Source organism: Bos indicus x Bos taurus, chromosome X (genome assembly GCF_003369695.1).
Source record: "Bos indicus x Bos taurus breed Angus x Brahman F1 hybrid chromosome X, Bos_hybrid_MaternalHap_v2.0, whole genome shotgun sequence".
Taxonomy (NCBI): Eukaryota; Metazoa; Chordata; class Mammalia; order Artiodactyla; family Bovidae; genus Bos; species Bos indicus x Bos taurus.
This window is the reverse complement of record NC_040105.1, coordinates 40,694,458-40,713,863: the sequence shown is the minus strand read 5'-3', so window position 1 is coordinate 40,713,863 and position 19,406 is coordinate 40,694,458. Positions and strand designations below refer to the sequence as shown.

At 45.7% G+C, this 19,406-nt stretch overlaps 1 protein-coding gene and 1 non-coding gene across 16 annotated transcripts in view; both read left to right on the top strand.

Moving 5' to 3' along the window:
- The window catches only part of CASK (calcium/calmodulin dependent serine protein kinase), a 377,764-nt gene extending 359,114 nt beyond the window's left edge, over nt 1–18,650 (top strand). For all 15 annotated transcript variants that reach the window (XM_027534512.1, XM_027534509.1, XM_027534508.1 and 12 more), the window contains 3 exons: nt 1,406–1,608; nt 9,690–9,773; nt 13,260–18,650. In XM_027534512.1, the coding sequence (XP_027390313.1) occupies nt 1,406–1,608; nt 9,690–9,773; nt 13,260–13,436 (464 nt within the window). In that variant the 3' untranslated portion in view covers nt 13,437–18,650. The remainder of the gene's footprint in view (nt 1–1,405; nt 1,609–9,689; nt 9,774–13,259) is intronic.
- TRNAG-UCC lies at nt 4,591–4,663 on the top strand. Its single transcript has one exon. It is a non-coding gene; the product is annotated as a tRNA-Gly (tRNA).
- Nucleotides 18,651–19,406: the final 756 nt, after the last annotated feature.

Here is a 19,406-nt window from a genome sequence, read left to right as displayed (position 1 = left end):
CCTGGAGAAAGGGTTCTTCTTTAAACATCCACGTTTTGATGTCCATGAGCACTTAGGAGTTGTGCAGTCTAGCTGGAGCAGGAGATGGGGAACTCCCCCTGGGTTTGGACTCATGTACCACAAAGAGTTGCATAAATTTGTCCCTGCTCAAAAAAGCAAAGAAGCAAAAGGAGAAAGAAAACTAAAACTGTTGTTTCTGGCTTATCTAGAAAAACATCTCCTAAAGTGCATTTTGGAGAATGCTGGTCCTGTTAGTATCCCACAGAAGTAGGACTTATGGGCAGATATTTTAGTAAACACTCACTCAGGTCAGGAGTCAGCAGACCTTTTCTGTAAAGGACTAGACAGCAAATATTTGAGGTTTTCAAGGCCATATGGTCTCTGACACAACTGCTCAACTCCGCCATTGTGGCTTGAAAGCAATATGTAAACAAATGAGCATGGCTGTGTTCCAATAGAATTTTATTCACAAGAACAGACAGCAGGCCATGTTTGGCCCACAAGCCATGGTTTGCCAATTCCTAGTTTAGGTCTTTCCTAACTATTACGGCCATGTCTGGCTAAGGTCATTATGTTTCCAATATCCCTTTTGCTGTATTCTAATAGTCTCCTTGTACATGATGCTGTAAACCAGCACTATTCAATAGAATGTTCTCTCGTGAGGGCATTCTATATCTGTGCTGTCCAGTACAGTAGCCACTAGGCACATGTGGGTACTAAACCTCTGAAATGTGGCTAGTAAAACTGAGGAACTGAATTTTTAAACTTTTTTTAATTTTCATTTACTTAAATAACCATTTGGGGTTTTCTATTGTTTAATTCTCCTTTTTCCTTCTCTGAAGACCTAACTGCATTAAAGCATACAGCAAGTTAAGTTAATCCTGGGTCATTTAGTGTCTTTCCCCTGTCATTACCCTTGAAGGGATGAAATAGATCTCATCTACACACGGAAAGGTTCACCAAACCAAACAACTAACCAACTACTATGTTCTGGTGTCACATGAACAAATAGGACTTCTAGAACTGATTTCTGCAAAGCTACTGGGGGTGGGAACAGAGGGTGACATATGCTACAGGATCCATGGCTTTTAAGAGAGAATGAGTTCGGGTAGGTCCACTGGGGGCTCCTCTCGTGGCTCAGATGGTAAAGAATCTACCTGCAATGCAGGAGACCTGGCTTCAGTCCCTGGGTTGGGAAGATCCCCTGGAGAAAGGATAGGATATCCACTCCAGTATTCTTGCCTGGAGAATCCCAATGGACAGAGGAGCCTGACGGGCTACAGTCTATGGGGTCACAAAGAGTCGGACGTGACTGAGCAACTAAGCACAGCATAGCACAGGTCCATGGGGAGCATCGGCTCATACGCTCAGCCTCTTAAACCTCTTTTGACCTGTGACTTTGCAGATACAACCAGACCTCCAAAGAAAGATGAAGAAAACGGAAAGAATTATTACTTTGTATCTCATGACCAAATGATGCAAGACATCTCTAATAACGAGTACCTGGAGTACGGCAGCCACGAGGATGCGATGTACGGGACAAAACTGGAGACCATCCGCAAGATCCACGAGCAAGGTCTGATTGCGATACTGGACGTGGAGCCTCAGGTAATGCCCGGCCACCCCTGGCATGCCGTCATCCTGCCTGCATGCTAAGCTCAGGTTCTGAAACAAAATGTGCCATCAGAACATCATGGGTCACATAATAATCTAATAGCAAGCTACAGGAAAGTATCAGCAATGAAGGCACCATGAGTTAACCACCCAAAATGCAAGCTAATCGTTGTGCTCAGACTGCACACAGTGTATCTAAGAAAGAGAAACTGTTCTCTTATGAGATTCATTATACTCAGGTGCTCAGTAAGGCGCCTGATCAGGTCTCCAGAAACCCTCCATTAATCTGACTCAGGATGAGACTCTGGCACTTGGTTAAACACCGCAGCCACCTTTCCTCTCTTGGTACAGCTCACACTAGACCATCAGAGCCTCTGCCAGCATCTTAGGTTAATCACCAGCAAGAAATTCTGACCCTGGGCCCTGGGTCTGATGTGCAGCCCTAGCTTTATGAATGCAAGCACGAGCGAGCCCCAGGTTATGCCAGGTGGAGCAGGGGTACAGACCCGTGGTGGTTCTCAGCCTCCTCCACCTCTTTACTAAGGGCCAGTGCCTGACCCTGAGCTTAAACTTGAAGGCATATGGAGAACCTGGAGAGGGCTCAGAGAGCTGGACTCAGAGACGATTAGATGATCTGCAGATGCATCCTGTGCTGGAAGAAATTGAAATTATTAAACTTGCAAAGGAAAAAGCACAAGGCCTTACATCAGAAATGCTCACAAGCTATTTTTCATCTGAGGACAAACTAACAAGTGGGACTCAAAGCCTAGTAGGAAGGATTTGGGAGTTGTAGACACCCGGGCAGGTTACAGGAGAGGCTTGTGGGTGCCCATGTGACTCTGCGGCCTGCTGTTTCTAAGACCGACCTGTACGGAAAATCCCTTATCACTGATAAGTAGAATCAGTGTACCACCTGCTGAAATGGTAGACCAGCTCTCCTCCAGCAGGCTTTGTCTCACCAGAAGGCTTACTTGGCTACCCCGGGGCAGGGAAGATCCCTGGTCAACGGCCACTGTGTGAGACTTGGGCCCCTAACCATCCCCAAAAAGAGAATGGAACCAGCTTAACCAGGGTTTATGTGACCTGGGGCCTGGCGGCTCAGTTACTTGGCCCCTAGATCCTAACCTCAGGGCCAGGGGATTCAGCCATTTCCATGTCCCAGCACCTAATGGGGTTCTTGAACTTGGAATCTGGTTAAGGGGCTGGGGAGGAAAGCAACAGTAGGGTGAACGCTATACAGCTACTTAACAATGAACTTGGACCTTTAGAGAACTAAATATATGATGTGTAATGTAGATTGATTTTTGTTTAACTACTGATCCCTCCTTACTAGGGATTGGAAAAATCTTCTGGCCAGGGGTGGCTAGAGGCAAAGTCTCAATCCTGGTCCTGGTCTTCGACACCCTGTCCTTGGGTTCCACACTGGTCTTCACCTGAACGTCGTTTTCTGCTGGTAGTAATGTCTCTAGCAGTATGCTGGCTGCAGGGCTCCTCAGACCCCCTCCGCGTTACCTCAGCCCACTTTCCAGGGCTTTCTGCCTCACCTGCTGCCGCTGCCACCACCGCTGTTGCTGTTGCTGCTACCGCTGCTCCCTTCCTGGCACCCAGCTTCCCTGTGCCCTCTCCCCTGCCCAGCCTTGCACTGCTCTGCACTGCTGAGCGGGAGACACTTGTCTCGGCCTTACCAGGATGCCCACGTGCGGCACTGGGCACCAGAGCAACCTGTGGCCCGACCTGGGCATCTTCCTTGTTCCCTATCTGCTGGCGGGGCTCACCGCTTTCTTCTCTCCTGCCTCCTTTGTCCCCCTCCTCTCAGAACTGGGGTCTCTCGGGAGAGATAGGGCCCTGGGCTCGGGGATCACACGGATCCCACTTCCTTCATCAGTCTGGTTGACCGCTCTGGTCCCAGGCACCGTGACCGTCACATCCAGCGGTCCAGCCACAGGTGCCCAGAGCCTGCACCACCTGGGCTTTGCCCTCAGGCTTCTCTCCCTTCAGCCCACTCACCCCCGCGGCTGGACAGGGCCTGCACCCTGCCTTCAGGATGCCCGTGGCCATGACCAACTTGCTGTCAGGCAGAGCCCCATTGCTTCGGGGAGTCTCTCTCCTTAAGACGTTTTCTCCACGCCCTTTTCCCACCCTGGCCGTGTGATTACCCACTCCATTGTGTGTCACGGACAGTTGGACTCAACCAGCCTGTATTAACTGCTTAGTATGTTCTAAGCATTCTGCCAGGAGCTAAGAATACAAATAAGGCAAGCTGGTAAGGATGAAATTCCTTCCTCAGTGTTCATCAAAAACCATCTATAATGGGAGAAGTGCCAGGTGGCATTTTTACAACTCTCTCCCTTCAGCCACTGCTGACACCCTAGAAAGCCCACACTGGTGTTCAGCTCGTTGTCTGTGCCATATTAACTGACTTTAGACAGTTCAGGCCAAACTGAACACATGTCTAATAATACTGTATAAGATGCTACAGTTCTACTTTAATCCCAAAGGACCATGGTAAAGACTTTAGACAAAAATGAGTAACCTGACTTCTCTTAAAATAATAGGAATAGATTATGTTCCTCTACATTTGCCAAGCAATTAGTTCTTCTACCTAATCCTTGTAACCAGAGATCGAGACGTCTGTATCCACTTTTGTAGATGAAGAAATCAAGGCTTAACCTAACTGTCACTTGAACAGTCTTGGTTTGCATTTGGGTTGTTCTTTTAAACAGAAAATCCCAGCCTCCTTTCACTGTAGCATCCTAGAAAAGTTAACCCTGATTAATCCTTAAGCTGGTGCACCTTGTATATAGGAGTACAATTTAAATCTTTAACATTTAGAAAAATCTGTAAGGAAGTTAAACCTGAGGAAAGCTGTAGAGCTGATTTCTCATGGAAATAAAGCCATGGCTCAGAAAATAATCTATGTCCCTCATCCCAGAACTCTCATAGCTCCAATGTGTAGTCAAGACAGTTTTAGGAACTTCCCTGGTGGTCCAGTGGTTAAGACTCTGCACTTCCACTGCAGAGGGCACAGGTTTGATCCCTGGTCAGGGAACTAAGAAATCCCACATGCCACATGATATAATTAAAAAAAGGTGGGGGGGTGTTTGTTTGGGGTTTTTTTTTTTTTTTTTTTTAGATTTTAATTATATTCTGATTTGGCCATTTGCTGCACTGAAGAGTTGCCAGTAACAAAATTGCTGTGGCTTTGCTTTCGCCCACAGGGGGAAAGGTTGTCATCAAGGAGGATGTACAGTCCTATTAGGGATCTGGGCTTAGAAACAAGAGCCAGGTTCTGAACTAGGAGCTGTTATGTGAAGTCAGTTTCTGGGATCATTGTGTTCTTCTTAAGCCCTTAGATCTTTCTCCAAAATGACTCCAATACTTGCCCTTAAGTGGTTTTTAATTTTGCAAAAACCAGATAAGTCTTTTGTGTGTGGTTATCTGGGTCATTAAGATCTTTTTTTTTTTTTAATATAGAACAGTCTTATGGACTCTGTGGGAGAGGGCGAGGGTGGGATGATTTGGGAGAGTGGCACTGAAACATGTATAATATCATATGTGAAACGAATCACCAGTCAAGGTTCGATGCAAAAACCAGTTAAGTCTTTTTTTTTTTTTTTCTTTAGCCATGGACTTTATTGTTTGAATATTTGCAATTATTATTCTATACACAAATGTTAATTTCTTACAAAACTCTGTATTCCATATTGCTAGGTCACTTCACTCTTCATTTCATGTCACATTTCCATCAAGAACTATTTCCCCAAATCACCATCTGCCTGATTGTGTGTTGTTGTTGTTCAGTTGCTAAATTGTGTATGACTCTGGGATGCCAGACACTAGTCCACCAGGCTCATCTGTCCATGAGATTTTCCAGGCAAGAATACTGGAGTGGATTGCCATTTCCTTCTCCTAGTTAAGTCTTAAAGATAGCTGCTGCTTAGATATTTGGTCAAATGAGTTTTTATTCCTTGAGGGTAGTAACCTGAGATTAATTATTGGCCACAGATAAGCCATTAAATCAACTCATCTGCAAAAGAGAAAGAGTTAGCTTTAAATGTTAAATTAATGCTTCATTGCCTGTCTGAATCCAACATATTTTCAGTGGTCTTTCTAGACTCTCCCTTCTTGGGGATTCAGAAAGAGATATTTGCCTATGAATATTAACAAATCTGTGTCTCGTCTTAAAAGTCAAAAAGGAAGAGGGTTTAGAGATCATCTTAAAGCCACCTACTAATGGCCTGACAGAGGGGGATCCTGGTGAAGCAATCCCATTTCCTGCTCCTGAACTTCAGGCAAGCTAAGACTATGCCAGAAAATGGCACCCACTTGAGAGCCATAAGTAGAGCAGAGTCTGGGGACAGAGGCCTTCAAGAACTGAGGATGTGCATGGTGACTGCTGAAGATATGAGGGAGACTAGGCAAGATCTCAGTCAGGATTCGAGGCATCTTAGCATTTTTGAAACTATAGTAATATAGGAGAGAAAGTCAAAGCCATGAGCAGAAGGAGGAAGCAAATATACTAACCACAGAGGCTACTGTAGTTACTGTGATAAACATGAAATGAGGCTCAGAACTTCCTGGCAGCCAGGACAAAAAGGAGAATGTCATGAATCACATAATTCTCATCTAGTGGAAAGTATGTTGGTTTTTTCCTTGGAGTTAACTGCTAACGGAATATATCACCTGATTCTTAGACATAAGAGGCAGTTGGTGGTGTGGTGACTACAGTCTACACTGACAGTCTCATGCAGTAGGTGCTGAACGACCTTCCCGTCTTCATGGTTAAAGACTAAGGGTGTGAATGTCTTGGGGTGGTTGTGCTCAGTTGCTCAGTCGTGTCCCAGTCTTTGTGACCCAATGGACCGTAGCCCACCAGGCTCCTCCATCCATGGGATTCTCCAGGCAAGAATACTGGAGTGGGTTGCCATTCCCTTCTCCAGGGGATCTTCCCAACCCAGGGATCTAACCCATGTCTCCTGCGTTGGCAGGCAGATTCTTTACCACTGCGCCACCTGGGAAGCCCGTGAATGCTGCGTAGAGCAGGGTAATCCTCACGCAGATAACAGTTGCTGAGTTTTCTGGTGTAGTAATAGGATAGCAGACTAGAACTGAAAATACTCAATTAGGTGGCTTTTAGGCTGTGGTCACTGAGTGGAGAAAAGTCCGTTTCACACCAGGGGCGGTATTCTCAACTTCATCCGAGGGTTGTGGCTCATGGACATCTATCTGGCACCTCAGGGATGGGAGCAAGGGTAGGGACTATGCCTTAGTTTGTCCCCATCCAAGTTGCCCAGAAGGTGACTCTGGGTGGGTGTGGAATGACCAGGAAAACTTATGTCTCAACTGACCCTGGAGTCACCTGATTTATGAGCATAGGAAGGACAGAAAAAAGGCCCCCAATATTAATGATAGAAAGGCCCATTCTAAGCGAAGATCCCTGTTAAGCTCCATTGAGCTATATATGGACTTCTTCATGGTATTTGTTCCTTGCGAAAATCTTCAATCACAAAAGGCTTTGCAAAGAACTGCCAATTACCTCTTTCAAAAATGAACATATGCAAGTTTGAAGAGGTTTCTCCCACAGGGAATCTGAGCCTGTGACTTTCACAATTAAAGCACGTTTTTTTTTTTGTTTTGTTTTGTTTTTTTGACAGCACTTTGATGGCAGGCAAAATAATGTGCCACACTCCCTTACCCCACAAGGAGAAACTGTAACTAAAATTCAGAAACATAATCCTGGAGAAAGTGAACCTTGCACTGAACAGGAAACTCAAAACCTTGAGCAGCCAGTTTGCCTCTTCCATGCCTTGATAGTCATAGAAGCTGAGAGAGGCTGAGAGAGTCGTTTGAGGCATGAAAACACAATACCCTCTAATCAAACCTGCCTCAAAAGGCAAGACAGACTTTGTGTGAATTGTATGTACTACTTTTACATCTTTGCTTGATCAAAAGACAATTTCTGCCAGGTGCCATTTGGGGCAAGAGGGCAACCACTGAATGATACAGCCCTGCCCTCAAGAAGCTTAGCTGGCAACATCCAGACACTTGCATCTCCATGGTGACGGGCCCTACAGGTGCCTAAGTGTGGGTGTGTCAGGAGCAAACCAGAGGGGCGCCTGTCCCCACTCACACCCCACAAAGGATTTGCAGAAGAAAGAACACTCAGCCAAGCAACAGGGAGCGTGGGGAAGCGGGGCCAGGGGATGGAGTGAGTATCCAGGCAGAGGGAGCAGGAAGAGAAAGGATGACCCTTTGTGGAACTAAAAGCAGTTCAGCAAGGCCTGTCCACAGAGGGGGACAGAAAGGTGAGCATGGACCAGGCTACATTTCATCCCAAGGCCAAGAAGGAGATCTCGCAGGGTTTAGAGTGGAGGGGTGATATGAGGAAATTTGTAGTTCCCAAAGATCATTCTAATGGCAGGGCTTAGTAGGGTTGTGCCATGCCATACTAAGTCACTTCAGTTGTGTCCAACTCTGCGACCCCATGGACTGCAGCCCGCCAGGCTTCTCTGTCCATGGGATTCTCCAGGCAAGAATACTGGAGTGCGTTGCCATGCCCTGCTCTAGGGGACCTTCCCGACCCAGGGATCGAACTCACATCTCTTGCATTGGCAGGCAGGTTCTTTACCACTAGCGCCACCTGGAAAGTCCCGTTAAAACAATCACTCTGTGTGCTAAAGGCTCACTCTGACCAAGACCAAGATCACGTGGCTAATAAGGAGCTCTGTGCACGCATGCTCAGTCGTGGCCAACTCTTGGCGACCCCATGGACTGTAGCCTGCCAGGCTCCTCTGTCCATGGGACTCTCCAGGCAAGAATACTGGAGTGGGTTGCTATGTCCTTCTCCAGGGGACCTTCCCAACCCAGGGATTGAACCCACGTCTCTTATGTCTCCTGCATTGGCAGGCGGATTCTTTACCACTGAGCCACCTGGGAATTGGAAAGCAGCCCAAACTGTTACTACAGCAAACCAGGCACTGGGGGTGGGGATGGGGGAGTAGGGATAGGGCAACACAAACAACTGAAAGGCTGTTTAGAAAGCAAACTGTTGATGTATGGCAAAACCAATACAATATTATAAAGTAATTAGCCTCTAATTAAAATAAATTAATTAAAAAAATTTAAAAAAAGAAAGCAAACTGTGGCTAACACAATAGACATGTTAGATTCTTAAATAAAGGACAGCAAGATATTTACCCCTGATGCATACGAATTAGTTATATGCCAGTCACTTGTGAATTGTGCGCCTATGTTGGACTTTGCTGCAGGGTGGGCGTGTAACCCCTTGCTTGGGGTCAGGGGAGAGCCCTGTCCTCAGAGGGGAGGGGCAGAAGCACCAACCCCTGACCAGAATCAAGTCCCACAGCATGACGTGCAAACTTTGCAGTATCTCTGTACAAACTAGTAGCTTGCAGTTAGAGGTTTTGGATGCCTCAGAACAGAACTGAAAGGGGCCTCAGAGGTGCCTCTCCCTTGAACACAGGTATTATCACAGGCCTGCAAATTACTCACAGTCACATGGCGTCTAGAGTAGCTCCATGCTCCGTCTCTACATGGGGTCTCCCTTCCCTGTAGAGTCCCAGAGTAGGGCGGGGTGGCCTCCCCTGGGACAACTCAGAAGGCCTGTGTCGGTGTGAACACAGTCACAGTGGTCAGGACTTGCTCTCCCTGTGAGCAATTTGCAGTGTGGCTTGGTGGGCTCTAGATGAGTTCTGAGCCAGCCTGCTGGCCCCCATCTACCCCAAAATGCATTTCCTAAAAACTGAAATGACCAGGTTTGAATGAACAGTAACCAAACATAATCAATATTCACTTTTCTGCAGAAAAAGAGTTCAGATCGATTCATGAGATTCCTAAGAAAAATGTCCAGTTTGTCAGCTTTTATTTTCCAACGGCTACTGTCCACCCCTTGGACAAAAAGAAGTCATATAAGTTATTTATAATGGTGGTAAATTTAATAATATCTGGCCAAAAATTTGAATCAAGGGCTTTTCCAGTTGTATCATTTTCTATGGGCTTGTTTGAACACTGCATCAGCTATTTCTAAGTCTCAGTTTTCCTCTTTGTTTACACAGGCACTGAAGGTCCTGAGAACAGCAGAGTTTGCTCCTTTTGTTGTTTTTATTGCCGCACCAACTATCACTCCAGGTTTGAATGAGGTAAGAATTAATCAGTTTGTCCTCTACTCAGCAATCCCGAGTAAGGATGCCTTTGTGTTGCTTGTTCAAGGCCAAAGCCCCATCTCATTAAGACAACTAAGTGAAGCTCTGCTTTGTCCTCCATGCCAGCCATTAAGATTTCCAGAGATCAAGGTCCTCCTTCAGAAGGAGGAATTACACCCCACAGAGAAGTATGGTTTTTCCGAGATCAGAGTCATTAGGCAAATTCAAGCTTGAGTGTCCAGCACAGTCAGCCTTCTCCATGGGCCTGCTCCTGCCCTGTGGGGCTGCCTTCCTGATCACAGCTGTACTGACAGAGCTCGGGGCCAAAGACGGCTTTGCCTGAGGACAACTATGAGGCATCCACCGCCTTGGCTGAGCTGCCCAGGCTCCCCTGAGCATCCTCCAGTGTAGAACCCATGCAGGACCTCTACCCAGGCCCCTGGAGACTCCCAAACCTAGAAATGAGCTCAGTCCCCTCTCAGGCCTACTCAAGTCAGCAGCCACCATGGAGATGGTGCCTGTGAGGCTCAGCTGTAGCATCTAGAACCAAGCTGGCTCACATAGCCTGCTACTGCCAGGCTGATGAGAAGGTAGTTATGGCATGTCCAGTAAATATATTGCTGCTGTAGGGTCATTCATACGAGGAAACTCTCTACAAAGTTAATACTGAAGACCATCCCTTCCACAGGGTCTAGAACCCACCAGAATGTTCTTGGCACTGTCTAGTTAACAGTGGCATAGACTCACCCAAGTCTATGACAGTAAAATCAAAGCTTGGAGATTTTCACCTTAAGGAAAAAAATTAAATATCCAGGCAAGAGTACTGGAGTGGGTTGCCATTTCCTTTTCCAGGGTATCTTCCCGACCCAGGGATCAAACCCACGTCTCCTGCATGGCAGGCAGATTCTTTCCCATCTGAGCCACCAGGGAATTCATCTAGGTTTAAAGATTAAATATCTTGATTTCTACGTCACTCATATTTTCAGTCATTTTTTGATGTTTCATTTGCAAAAGAAAAAAAGTCTAAAGTCTACTTTTCCGTCTTATTTAATACACAAACATGTTTGAAACTCCATGTTGTGGTTAGCTCTTATCCTTTGGTTACCATGTATTTTTCTTGAATTACCATCTTTGCTTTGTTTTTGTTTTTGCCTTTTTTCCTTCCCTTTTACTAATTTTCCATAGCTGCCAAAATGGTGCAGAAAATTGCCTGTAAGTACCAGCTAGGAGGTGATAAAATACAGCCTTGTTTCCTTTCATAGAATTAGAATGTAGACATTTTGTTCCCACAAATCCTTGCTTTTGCTGTTAGAATAAAGGCATTTTGTTTTCACTGAGTTAAACCCTGCTCATGTTAAGTCAAGCCTGCAAACAAGCTGTTGTAGAGGAAGAAACTGACAAATATAACTTCATCTTATAAGATCATTAAGAGGGAACTTTAAGGTGGGGGGGAGAACTACATTAAAAATGTGATGCTCTCAGTCATAAATTTTCTTGAATGTTTTCATCAGCCCAGCTTTCTGAACAAATTATAAGCCCTGTTAGTGGATCTTAAAGCCCAGGACTTTATGTTAGCCCAGGACTACAATAGCCCAGGACTACTGTACATTCCAATAGAATCCCCTAGCCTGGAGCATGACATGATAGGAATTGCTCCTTCTCATACTGGTAGGAAGCACTCCTGTCTTTGGGTGAAGGCATGTTTCCTAAAATGGGGCTTTTGTGTTGTGTTTCTTGTCGAGCCACAGTGAAAATATTATGCTTTTTAAGTGCAAGCAGAAAGTGTGTTGATACAACCTTAGAAGGTAATGATTAACTGAGGTCTTACCTACGCTGAAGTAGTTAATACCTAACATTCAAAGCATGCCACATCCTGCTTTGAAATTCTGGTAGATGACAAAACAGGTTAGGACATTCTCATTTCAGAGTGTCCTGATAGAAAAGGTTGATTTCCCAATTTGTCTGGTGTCTGTCATCCCCACTGTAGTGCTGTGATGGAATTGAGTGTTACTATCTTACCTCAAATCCCCTTGTCAAAGGGTTGCACCACACACCGAGGTTCCCCCAGGAAGAGTCTCTTATAAACAGGTGGACCTCAGGGAAAAGAGGAGTCCTAAGCCTGCAGTGAGTGCCAACAGCTCCCAAATGATGGCACCACACCTTTCAGAGATGGGTCTCTGTCATCATGGGCCCCCATTTCCTAGTAGATTTCCAATTTAACACTCCACATCCTATCACGGCCAGTATTAGCCAGCCAAGCGCTTGCTCTTTTGGTAAGGTTTATTAAGCACTTACTATGTATAAGGCAAATGCCAAGTGCTGGGCACAGCAGGGCAAGTTTGTGCTATAGTTAGGGAGACAGATACTAATCAAACAAATAGGCATTGAATTGTATCTATTGATAGATATATATTTCAGAGTCCACCCAACAGCTCACCTACCTAATCAGTTAATTTGACTTACAGAGTTTCCTGGTTTCAAACTTGAACTTCCCCATTAAAAGCTCAGTATAACAATATCTGCACCATGAAGATGCAGAGGCAGACTTTCTGGTGGCCCTTAAGAGATCCTCATCTTGAAAGAACTGCCCTCCTGAGGCTTTCTGGGGCTCACGGCAGAAGTTTAGGGAAAGTCTTTACTGCAGCAAAGAGTTGAGTAGCTGCTTCTCCTTCAGAGTTTTTCCCATAAGAGATATGAGGACCTACAAACAGTGATGTTTGGCCATTTCCAATGCAGACCACCTTGAAGGGATTCATCGGGTGTCAGTTGCTTTTGTATCTGGGATATGGCCTCATTTCATCCATTACTGGTAACATCCAAAAAGCTTTTGCCTCTGGCATATCCACTGCTAGTGAGTGAAGGCAATGCATTATATATGTAATTGAATTCCGGGAACATGGCAGAAAAATTCAACTTCGTTTGTTGTCCAGAGGCAGGGGCTTCTTGGGGCAAACACAGCTGGGATCCGGGGCTCAGTGCAAGCAAGAGCAGAGGACCAAGGAAAGGGGATGCAGGGCTCTGACCTCACCCCCGCCCCCAAAGCCCCCTCCACTCTGCCAAACAGGAGAGTGGTTTGAGATGAGGCAGGCCTGGGTCAGGGGGATGAGCACAGAGCAGCTGACTCTGACAGTCTTGGCTGACTCCAGACGGGCACAGTTCCGCCAGAGCAGGATCACGTGTTTGCTGAGGAGTGTTGTGTCCTGGTCCATCCAGGTTGGCATAGAGGCCCTGTTGCATGGTGAGGAGTCACGGTTATAAGCCGTCATTCTGTGACCCTGGATCCTGGGGGCCATCATCTCCTCTGTCACGAAGCGGCCTCGGCCTCACACTCAGATGTGTCCCATCATGGGCAGGCCTCAACTGTTTCTGACACCGGGACAGACAGAAATGTAGCCCGAGAAAACCATCTTGGTTGACTTCTCTCTCCTCTTTGCTTCTCCCTCCTCCCACGCCCACCCCTTCCTCCATCCCCTCACCATTTAGGATGAATCTCTTCAGCGTCTGCAGAAGGAGTCTGACATCTTACAGAGAACATACGCACACTACTTCGATCTCACAATTATCAACAATGAAATCGACGAGACAATCAGACATTTGGAGGAAGCCGTGGAGCACGTGTGCACAGCCCCGCAGTGGGTCCCCGTCTCCTGGGTCTATTAGGCCCCCCTCCCCCAGATATCTGCCGCATAACTGGGAGCCACCTCATACATGGAAAAGCCTCTTTGTTATCGGCCTTGTGTCAGCAGGTCGTGGTCCCTAGAGACTACCTAGTTGTAGTGTGACCTACATTTATAATTATTGTCATGTCCGAATAGATAGGAGGAGAAAAACAATTACACACTAATTTAAAGAGACAGTATCTTTTTTAATCAGTTCTCCTAAACTTTAATAAAATGTATCTTTAAATGTATGTATTATTCAATCCTTTGGAATGTTATATTTTTGGAAATCATAGCTTTTTATTTCCAAGGCCCCTAAAAACTGCACATAATAGATGCTGCTTTCTATAATCTATTTTAATAATAATAAACAATGATTCTGTTACCTTGACTGGGGTTGGAACACTACATTCTTTTTAGAGTCTGATTTTATGGATTGGAATATCTTTCTTTCCTTTATTTATTTGAAATAATCAGTCTAGTGATTACAAAACTCATAAATTTTTAAAGGCCTTTTTTTCCTCTTTTTTTTTTTTAGAATAGTATTTTTTTTAAGTCCTTTATGTACCATCCAGATAATGTGATACTGTCTCTTTGAAGCACCCTGTAAACCTTTTAGAGATTTGAAGTTGGGTCTTGACTCTTAATGCATGTGGACAGTCGCGAGCGTTTATGCTGTCGGTGTGTCTGTGTTGGACAAAACAATCTGTAATCTACAACAAAGTACATTCCGTTCACGGGGCACACCCAGGGGAATAAGAATAAAATGCTATTATGACTAAGTTGTAAACCTATGCACATCCCTTGCATTTCGGGCAACTTTATAAAAAAAACAAACAAAAGAAACTGATTTTTATTAATAATAACCATGTAGTGAAATGTGTTTGTAATTTTGTCTCAATTTAATTTGTTGTAAGGTGGGAGGGGGAATTGCTGGTTTCACCATTTCAGATCTGTGTTGTCTGAGAGTATTAACATTTTAATTAAGCAAAGAAATGAGGATTTTTAATATGTATGTAATTGTTTTAAAGCACCCATTTTAAGAGAATATACTGTGCAATGAAGAAACCAGTTTAGGCATTTGCTATAAACTGAATTATTCCAAAAGAATAATCTATAACAGCCCTGTAAATTCCTTTAAAATGATAACAGGACAGTTTGACCAATTTTTTTTTAAATATACTTCCTTTTATGTGTTCAATAATTAAATGCCTTTGGGTCCTTCATTTCATCATAGATTTGTTCAGGTTTACAAGGTGATGACCTTTTAGATTTTATAATCCTTTAGATGCTCATTGAACCATCGAAGGCCTAGGAATGACTATCAGTTGGCAGGACAACAAAATACTCTGCCAGAGCACAGCTGGGACCTCGTCTGCTCCCAGAATGCAGTGCACCCAAGGGCCACTCATGTGCTGGAGGCAACATGCGGTTTCTCCTTCCTCTTGCTATATCCCTTGGCACAGGAGAATCATGTCCTTGTTGCATCAGAGACATTAACCATCCCATCACCCTTCTGTGAGGTCACGTTCTTCCAATACAGGTGAGTCAGGCTGGCGGTTTTCTCGCTTTTTGCCAGAGGTCAGTGGCAGGTTTTTCCATTCGAGTGTCAGTGGTTCTATTAACCTGAGATCGTTGAAAAAAATACCATCGAGTTTCCTTCTTGTAGGTTAGATGGCCTCATTGCTTTGTGCCTCGGCAGGACATGCAGGATGTGTTCTGAGCAGAACAGCTCCTCTTGAAGGACCACACAGAGAAGGCTTTTGTATACTCTTGAGGGTGTCGCCCTCCCCTCCCCCTACTCTTACCGAACAATGCTGGGTTTTCCTCTGATGTTGTCCTTTGTCGGTGACCCGATGAGTATACAGCTTACAAAGTGCTAAGTAAACTGCTTCCATTGGGGTCCCACCTCAGGGTGACCAAACCACTAAACCAGAGACACCCTGGGTGGAGGGAGAAACCCCGAGAGCTGTTTGGGCTGCGATGGGACTGACTGCAATCTGAGCAACGCCAAGGCCAGCCAGTCATTCCCAGGATGGTATTGGTCACAATGGGGCTCTTCTCAGTGTGAGCATGCCCGCGCTACCTCTTTTCCAATGAAGCACAAAGAAGAATGCAACTGACACCTGAGAAATGAAGCTCCCTGCCTCTGGTAGGAACCCCCATGGCCCACTTGCCCTCTGAGACCAAGTCTCTGGGGATGCTTGACGATGCCTGTCTTGAGCCACCCACCATGCTGGTAAAGGCAGGTCAGGCAGAGGAAGAGAAAAGCAATGCCAGTGTAGTCTGTGGCCCCAGGGCTGAGAAGTACACAGGCTGGTGGTATTCTCACCATTGTGCAGGTGGCAAAATTCCTGCGCCCAGAACTCATGCTGACTTCTCAAAGAGGTCATCTGTTCCCTTCTGCTGATATACGACTATCCTAAAGCAGTGTCTTTGTGACCTAGCAGAAAAGACTTAAATTTCTGAATCCAGAGTAATTACAGTACACTGCTGCTGCCACTCCATTACAATTGTCCACTGAGCAATCAGAAAATTGCTCAAAAGCTGCTTTAGTGTTTCCATTCCATCCACAAAATCATTTTTTTCCTTTCAAAGAACAGCAGATGATTAGATTATTAAATCTTAACACTGGTCAATTCAGCCATATTCTGAGGGCTCTCTTTCCAGTCCTATTCCTCACAGCAAGAAACGGGGATAGGGGTTAATATGTCAAATTAGCTGTTAAAAAGAATGTCCTGATTTTCTAATCATAAAATAGTAATTACTTTGCCCAGGCAGCATGTTCAATTTTAACACTAAAAAGGAAAATGTCACTCAGTTTAATTCAGGAAGCATCCCAGTGTTGAGATAATATGGTAGCCTTTTAAAAAGCAATTAAGTATATCTCCTGTTAGGTGAGATGGTTTAAAATATTTGCTCAGAGAGGAACAGAAATGGGTGACCTACTTCTTGGCAATTTGCATTCAGAAGGCATCTTCTGAGCCCGTCCCGTTGGCGGTGGGGTATCCAAAGATGCTGCCAAGTCCTTACCGCGCGAAGGACCAGCATATGCTCCTTTTTCCCCAGGGCCCAGTCCATCTCCCACTGATGGGGCCAGCCCACTGGGCCTGGACTCCATGTTATGATTATTTTTTAAGACTTTGATCTCATGATTATAGAGGGTTTTTTTGGTTTGTTTTTAAATCACTTGTAGTTAATCTGTTCATTAAGCCTTTGCGTTCATTCCTGGAAAAAGTGTAATCAGTTGAGCCACCCCTGGGGACACTGAGCAGTGGAAATGTCCAGCATGGACACTGCCCTTTAAGGACAGGTGACCCAAAGCAAACGCTCTTGTCTCCCCCTGATATCCTTTTCTTCATTTCAGGTCAGTCACTTGAGGGCAAAGAGAACATACCGCTAAAGCTAGCAAGAACATTTCTTGATTAATATATTCTTAATGCCTCCCAGGCTACCTCCTTGGAAAGAAGAGAAGGCATTTTGCAATCAGCATTCCAAACAAGCCCCTGTGGATTCTCATCCCCCTGCTTATTTCCTGTCAAACCAGTGTGTGTGTTTGTGTGTGTGTTGCGGGGCGGGGGGTGGGGGGGACACGGAGGAGGGGCTTGTTTTTCCAGAACTGAACACAGCCTCCTAATTCCATCCTGTTTCCAAGGGCTTAGATACCAAGGTCCCCAAGTGTTCTTTCTCTTGTTCTGCGCCTCTTATTAATTCTCCTCTTAGAAAGATCTTTTGCTTCTGACTGCAGCTTACAGAAGGGCTACAAGCTTTCCTCATGAATTGTTTCATTTGGTAGAACTTTTCCACTTCTTACCCCTTTAGAAGTAAGGTCTTCCTCTCCACTTGGTGTCTTTGGTTACAGGACGTCATCTGTAAGGCTCAACGCTTGGTTGGCTTTGCCCACACCCACTCATCGGTTTGCCTTAAACTTGGAGCTACTGGAAGTCTTGGGTCTTCCAGTTTAGTGAGTGAAGTTTAGGGGTAACAGGCATCCAGGAAGTGAGAGAAAGAAAGAAAGAGTTTATGTCCACCAGTCCACATCCTTTTTATCTGGTCTTCTCTCTGCTTCTCTTGGGCTGCAGAAGGTGGGCTGACATATAGAAAATCCAGAGCTACCCCCATCCCTCACCTAACCATCAACTCTCTTGACCCTGTGCAAATGGACCAAGCAAAAGAAAACAAAGAGATGTTTGGCACCACACACGGGAGACCTCGTTTCTGGCCCCAAGCACAGCCCCCTATTTCTTTACACGTAGAACATTGGAGCTTCGCTGCCCCATCTGTGTTCCTTCCCTTCTCTCCCACATGTGACCAAAGGAACGTGCCAGTGGTCTCACCCATCAAGCCCTGGGGGTGACCATCTTGGGACCCAGAGGCTGTGCAGTCTCTTGGAAGGAGTTCTGCTCGGGGGTGGAAATAGGGGTTTCTCCACCGTGAGCAGCCCTGGCTATTATTTGCATTTTGAAGAAACCAAGAATTGGGGGACTCAATTTCTGGTCTCTGCTGTGTCCCCAGAGGGCGCCTGTGCAGGGAGTGAGAAGCTGTGGGGGAGCAGGCCCAGGAACTGACACAAAGGCCGAACAATCCCAATACCCACGTGCAGAGACCATAGCATCATGTTTAATTGCCAGGCAGGCACGTCGCCATTCAAACTCAGTTCTGGGGTTATTTTGCATAAAGTTTTGCCAACGTGTTCCTTTTTTTTTTTCTGTATGTATAATTGCCTTTTTATAAAAGGTTTTGAAGTATTGTCTCAGTGATTAAAAGAGAGCGATGTTAACAGTTGTTGTATATTTCACCGTATCCAATTGTAAGTATTTGCAGGGTACAGCCAAGCCTTAGCGTGCAAGAGCGTCTGTGTCCTCCCACACCCCGGAGGTGAGGGCATCGGAAAGGTTCGGATTCTTTGTAAATGTCCCGCTTTTCTTTCTCTCTGTGTTTATCTATTTACATGCCTTAGCACACGCCCTCCTGCCCTGATCCCTTTGCCCTGTCGCCAGAACACCCAGAACGCTGGTGCACTGTCGGTACAGGACAAGTCAACGCAACCCTAATCAGTTGTCTCTTGTGTGACAGGGGAGGAAGAGAAACTCCATAGTATTCTTTGTAGAATATACATACCTGTAGGATGCTGTGTAATGGGAAACAATAGAATTGGGCTTTTGTCATTTCAAAGTTGGAGAAATGTATGAATAAAATGTATAAAACACGAAAAGGTAGTTGTCTCCTCAGATTGCAGGACAAACCACCCAAGGATCAGAGGGAGAGGGTTAGGCCTTACAGACCTTCCCATAAAGGCCTGGCCTTCCCCCGCCAGAGGCGCGCGCCCCCTGGCCCTGCAACTCAACTACTTGCCTTTGGATGCAGGCTTTAAATAGCTTCAGGTTTAAACAGAAAAAGAAAAAAGAAAATCCAAGCTGCGACAGCTCCTAGGAAGAGGTGACTAAGCTGATTCAAGCTGTACAGGCGCCCAGCATGGAAAGGCCGTCCCTTGCTTGACGTTTGCATGGAAAGCCTCAGGAGGGAGCCTGCTGCCCTTGGGGTTGGGAGCTGGGCTTTTGGCCTGAGACACCCCCTTGTGTGCCTCAATGACCTACTTCACACCTTGCCTTCCTGGCCCGGGGCTCTCTGCCCAAGTACAGAACCAAGGCGGCTTCAGGAACCCACACTTGCATGTATCCAGTGCCAACACCCCTGGAAATAGCCGGGCCTGAATATACTACCAGGGCTCACTTTTTTTTTTTTTTTAAACTGCTCACTTTGAGAAGACACAGATTAAGGAAACATAAACAGGAGACATTATTTACCTCAGTCAGGTAAACCTCACCCTATGGAAAACACACAGAAGAGTCTGGGTCACATTCAGATAAGAAATCTGAGCCTCTGGCCTTCTGATTCAGGGGTCCCCAAGTCCTCTGATTCAGGGCTTCCCAGGTGGCATTAGTGGGAATGCAGAAGACATAAGAGAGAC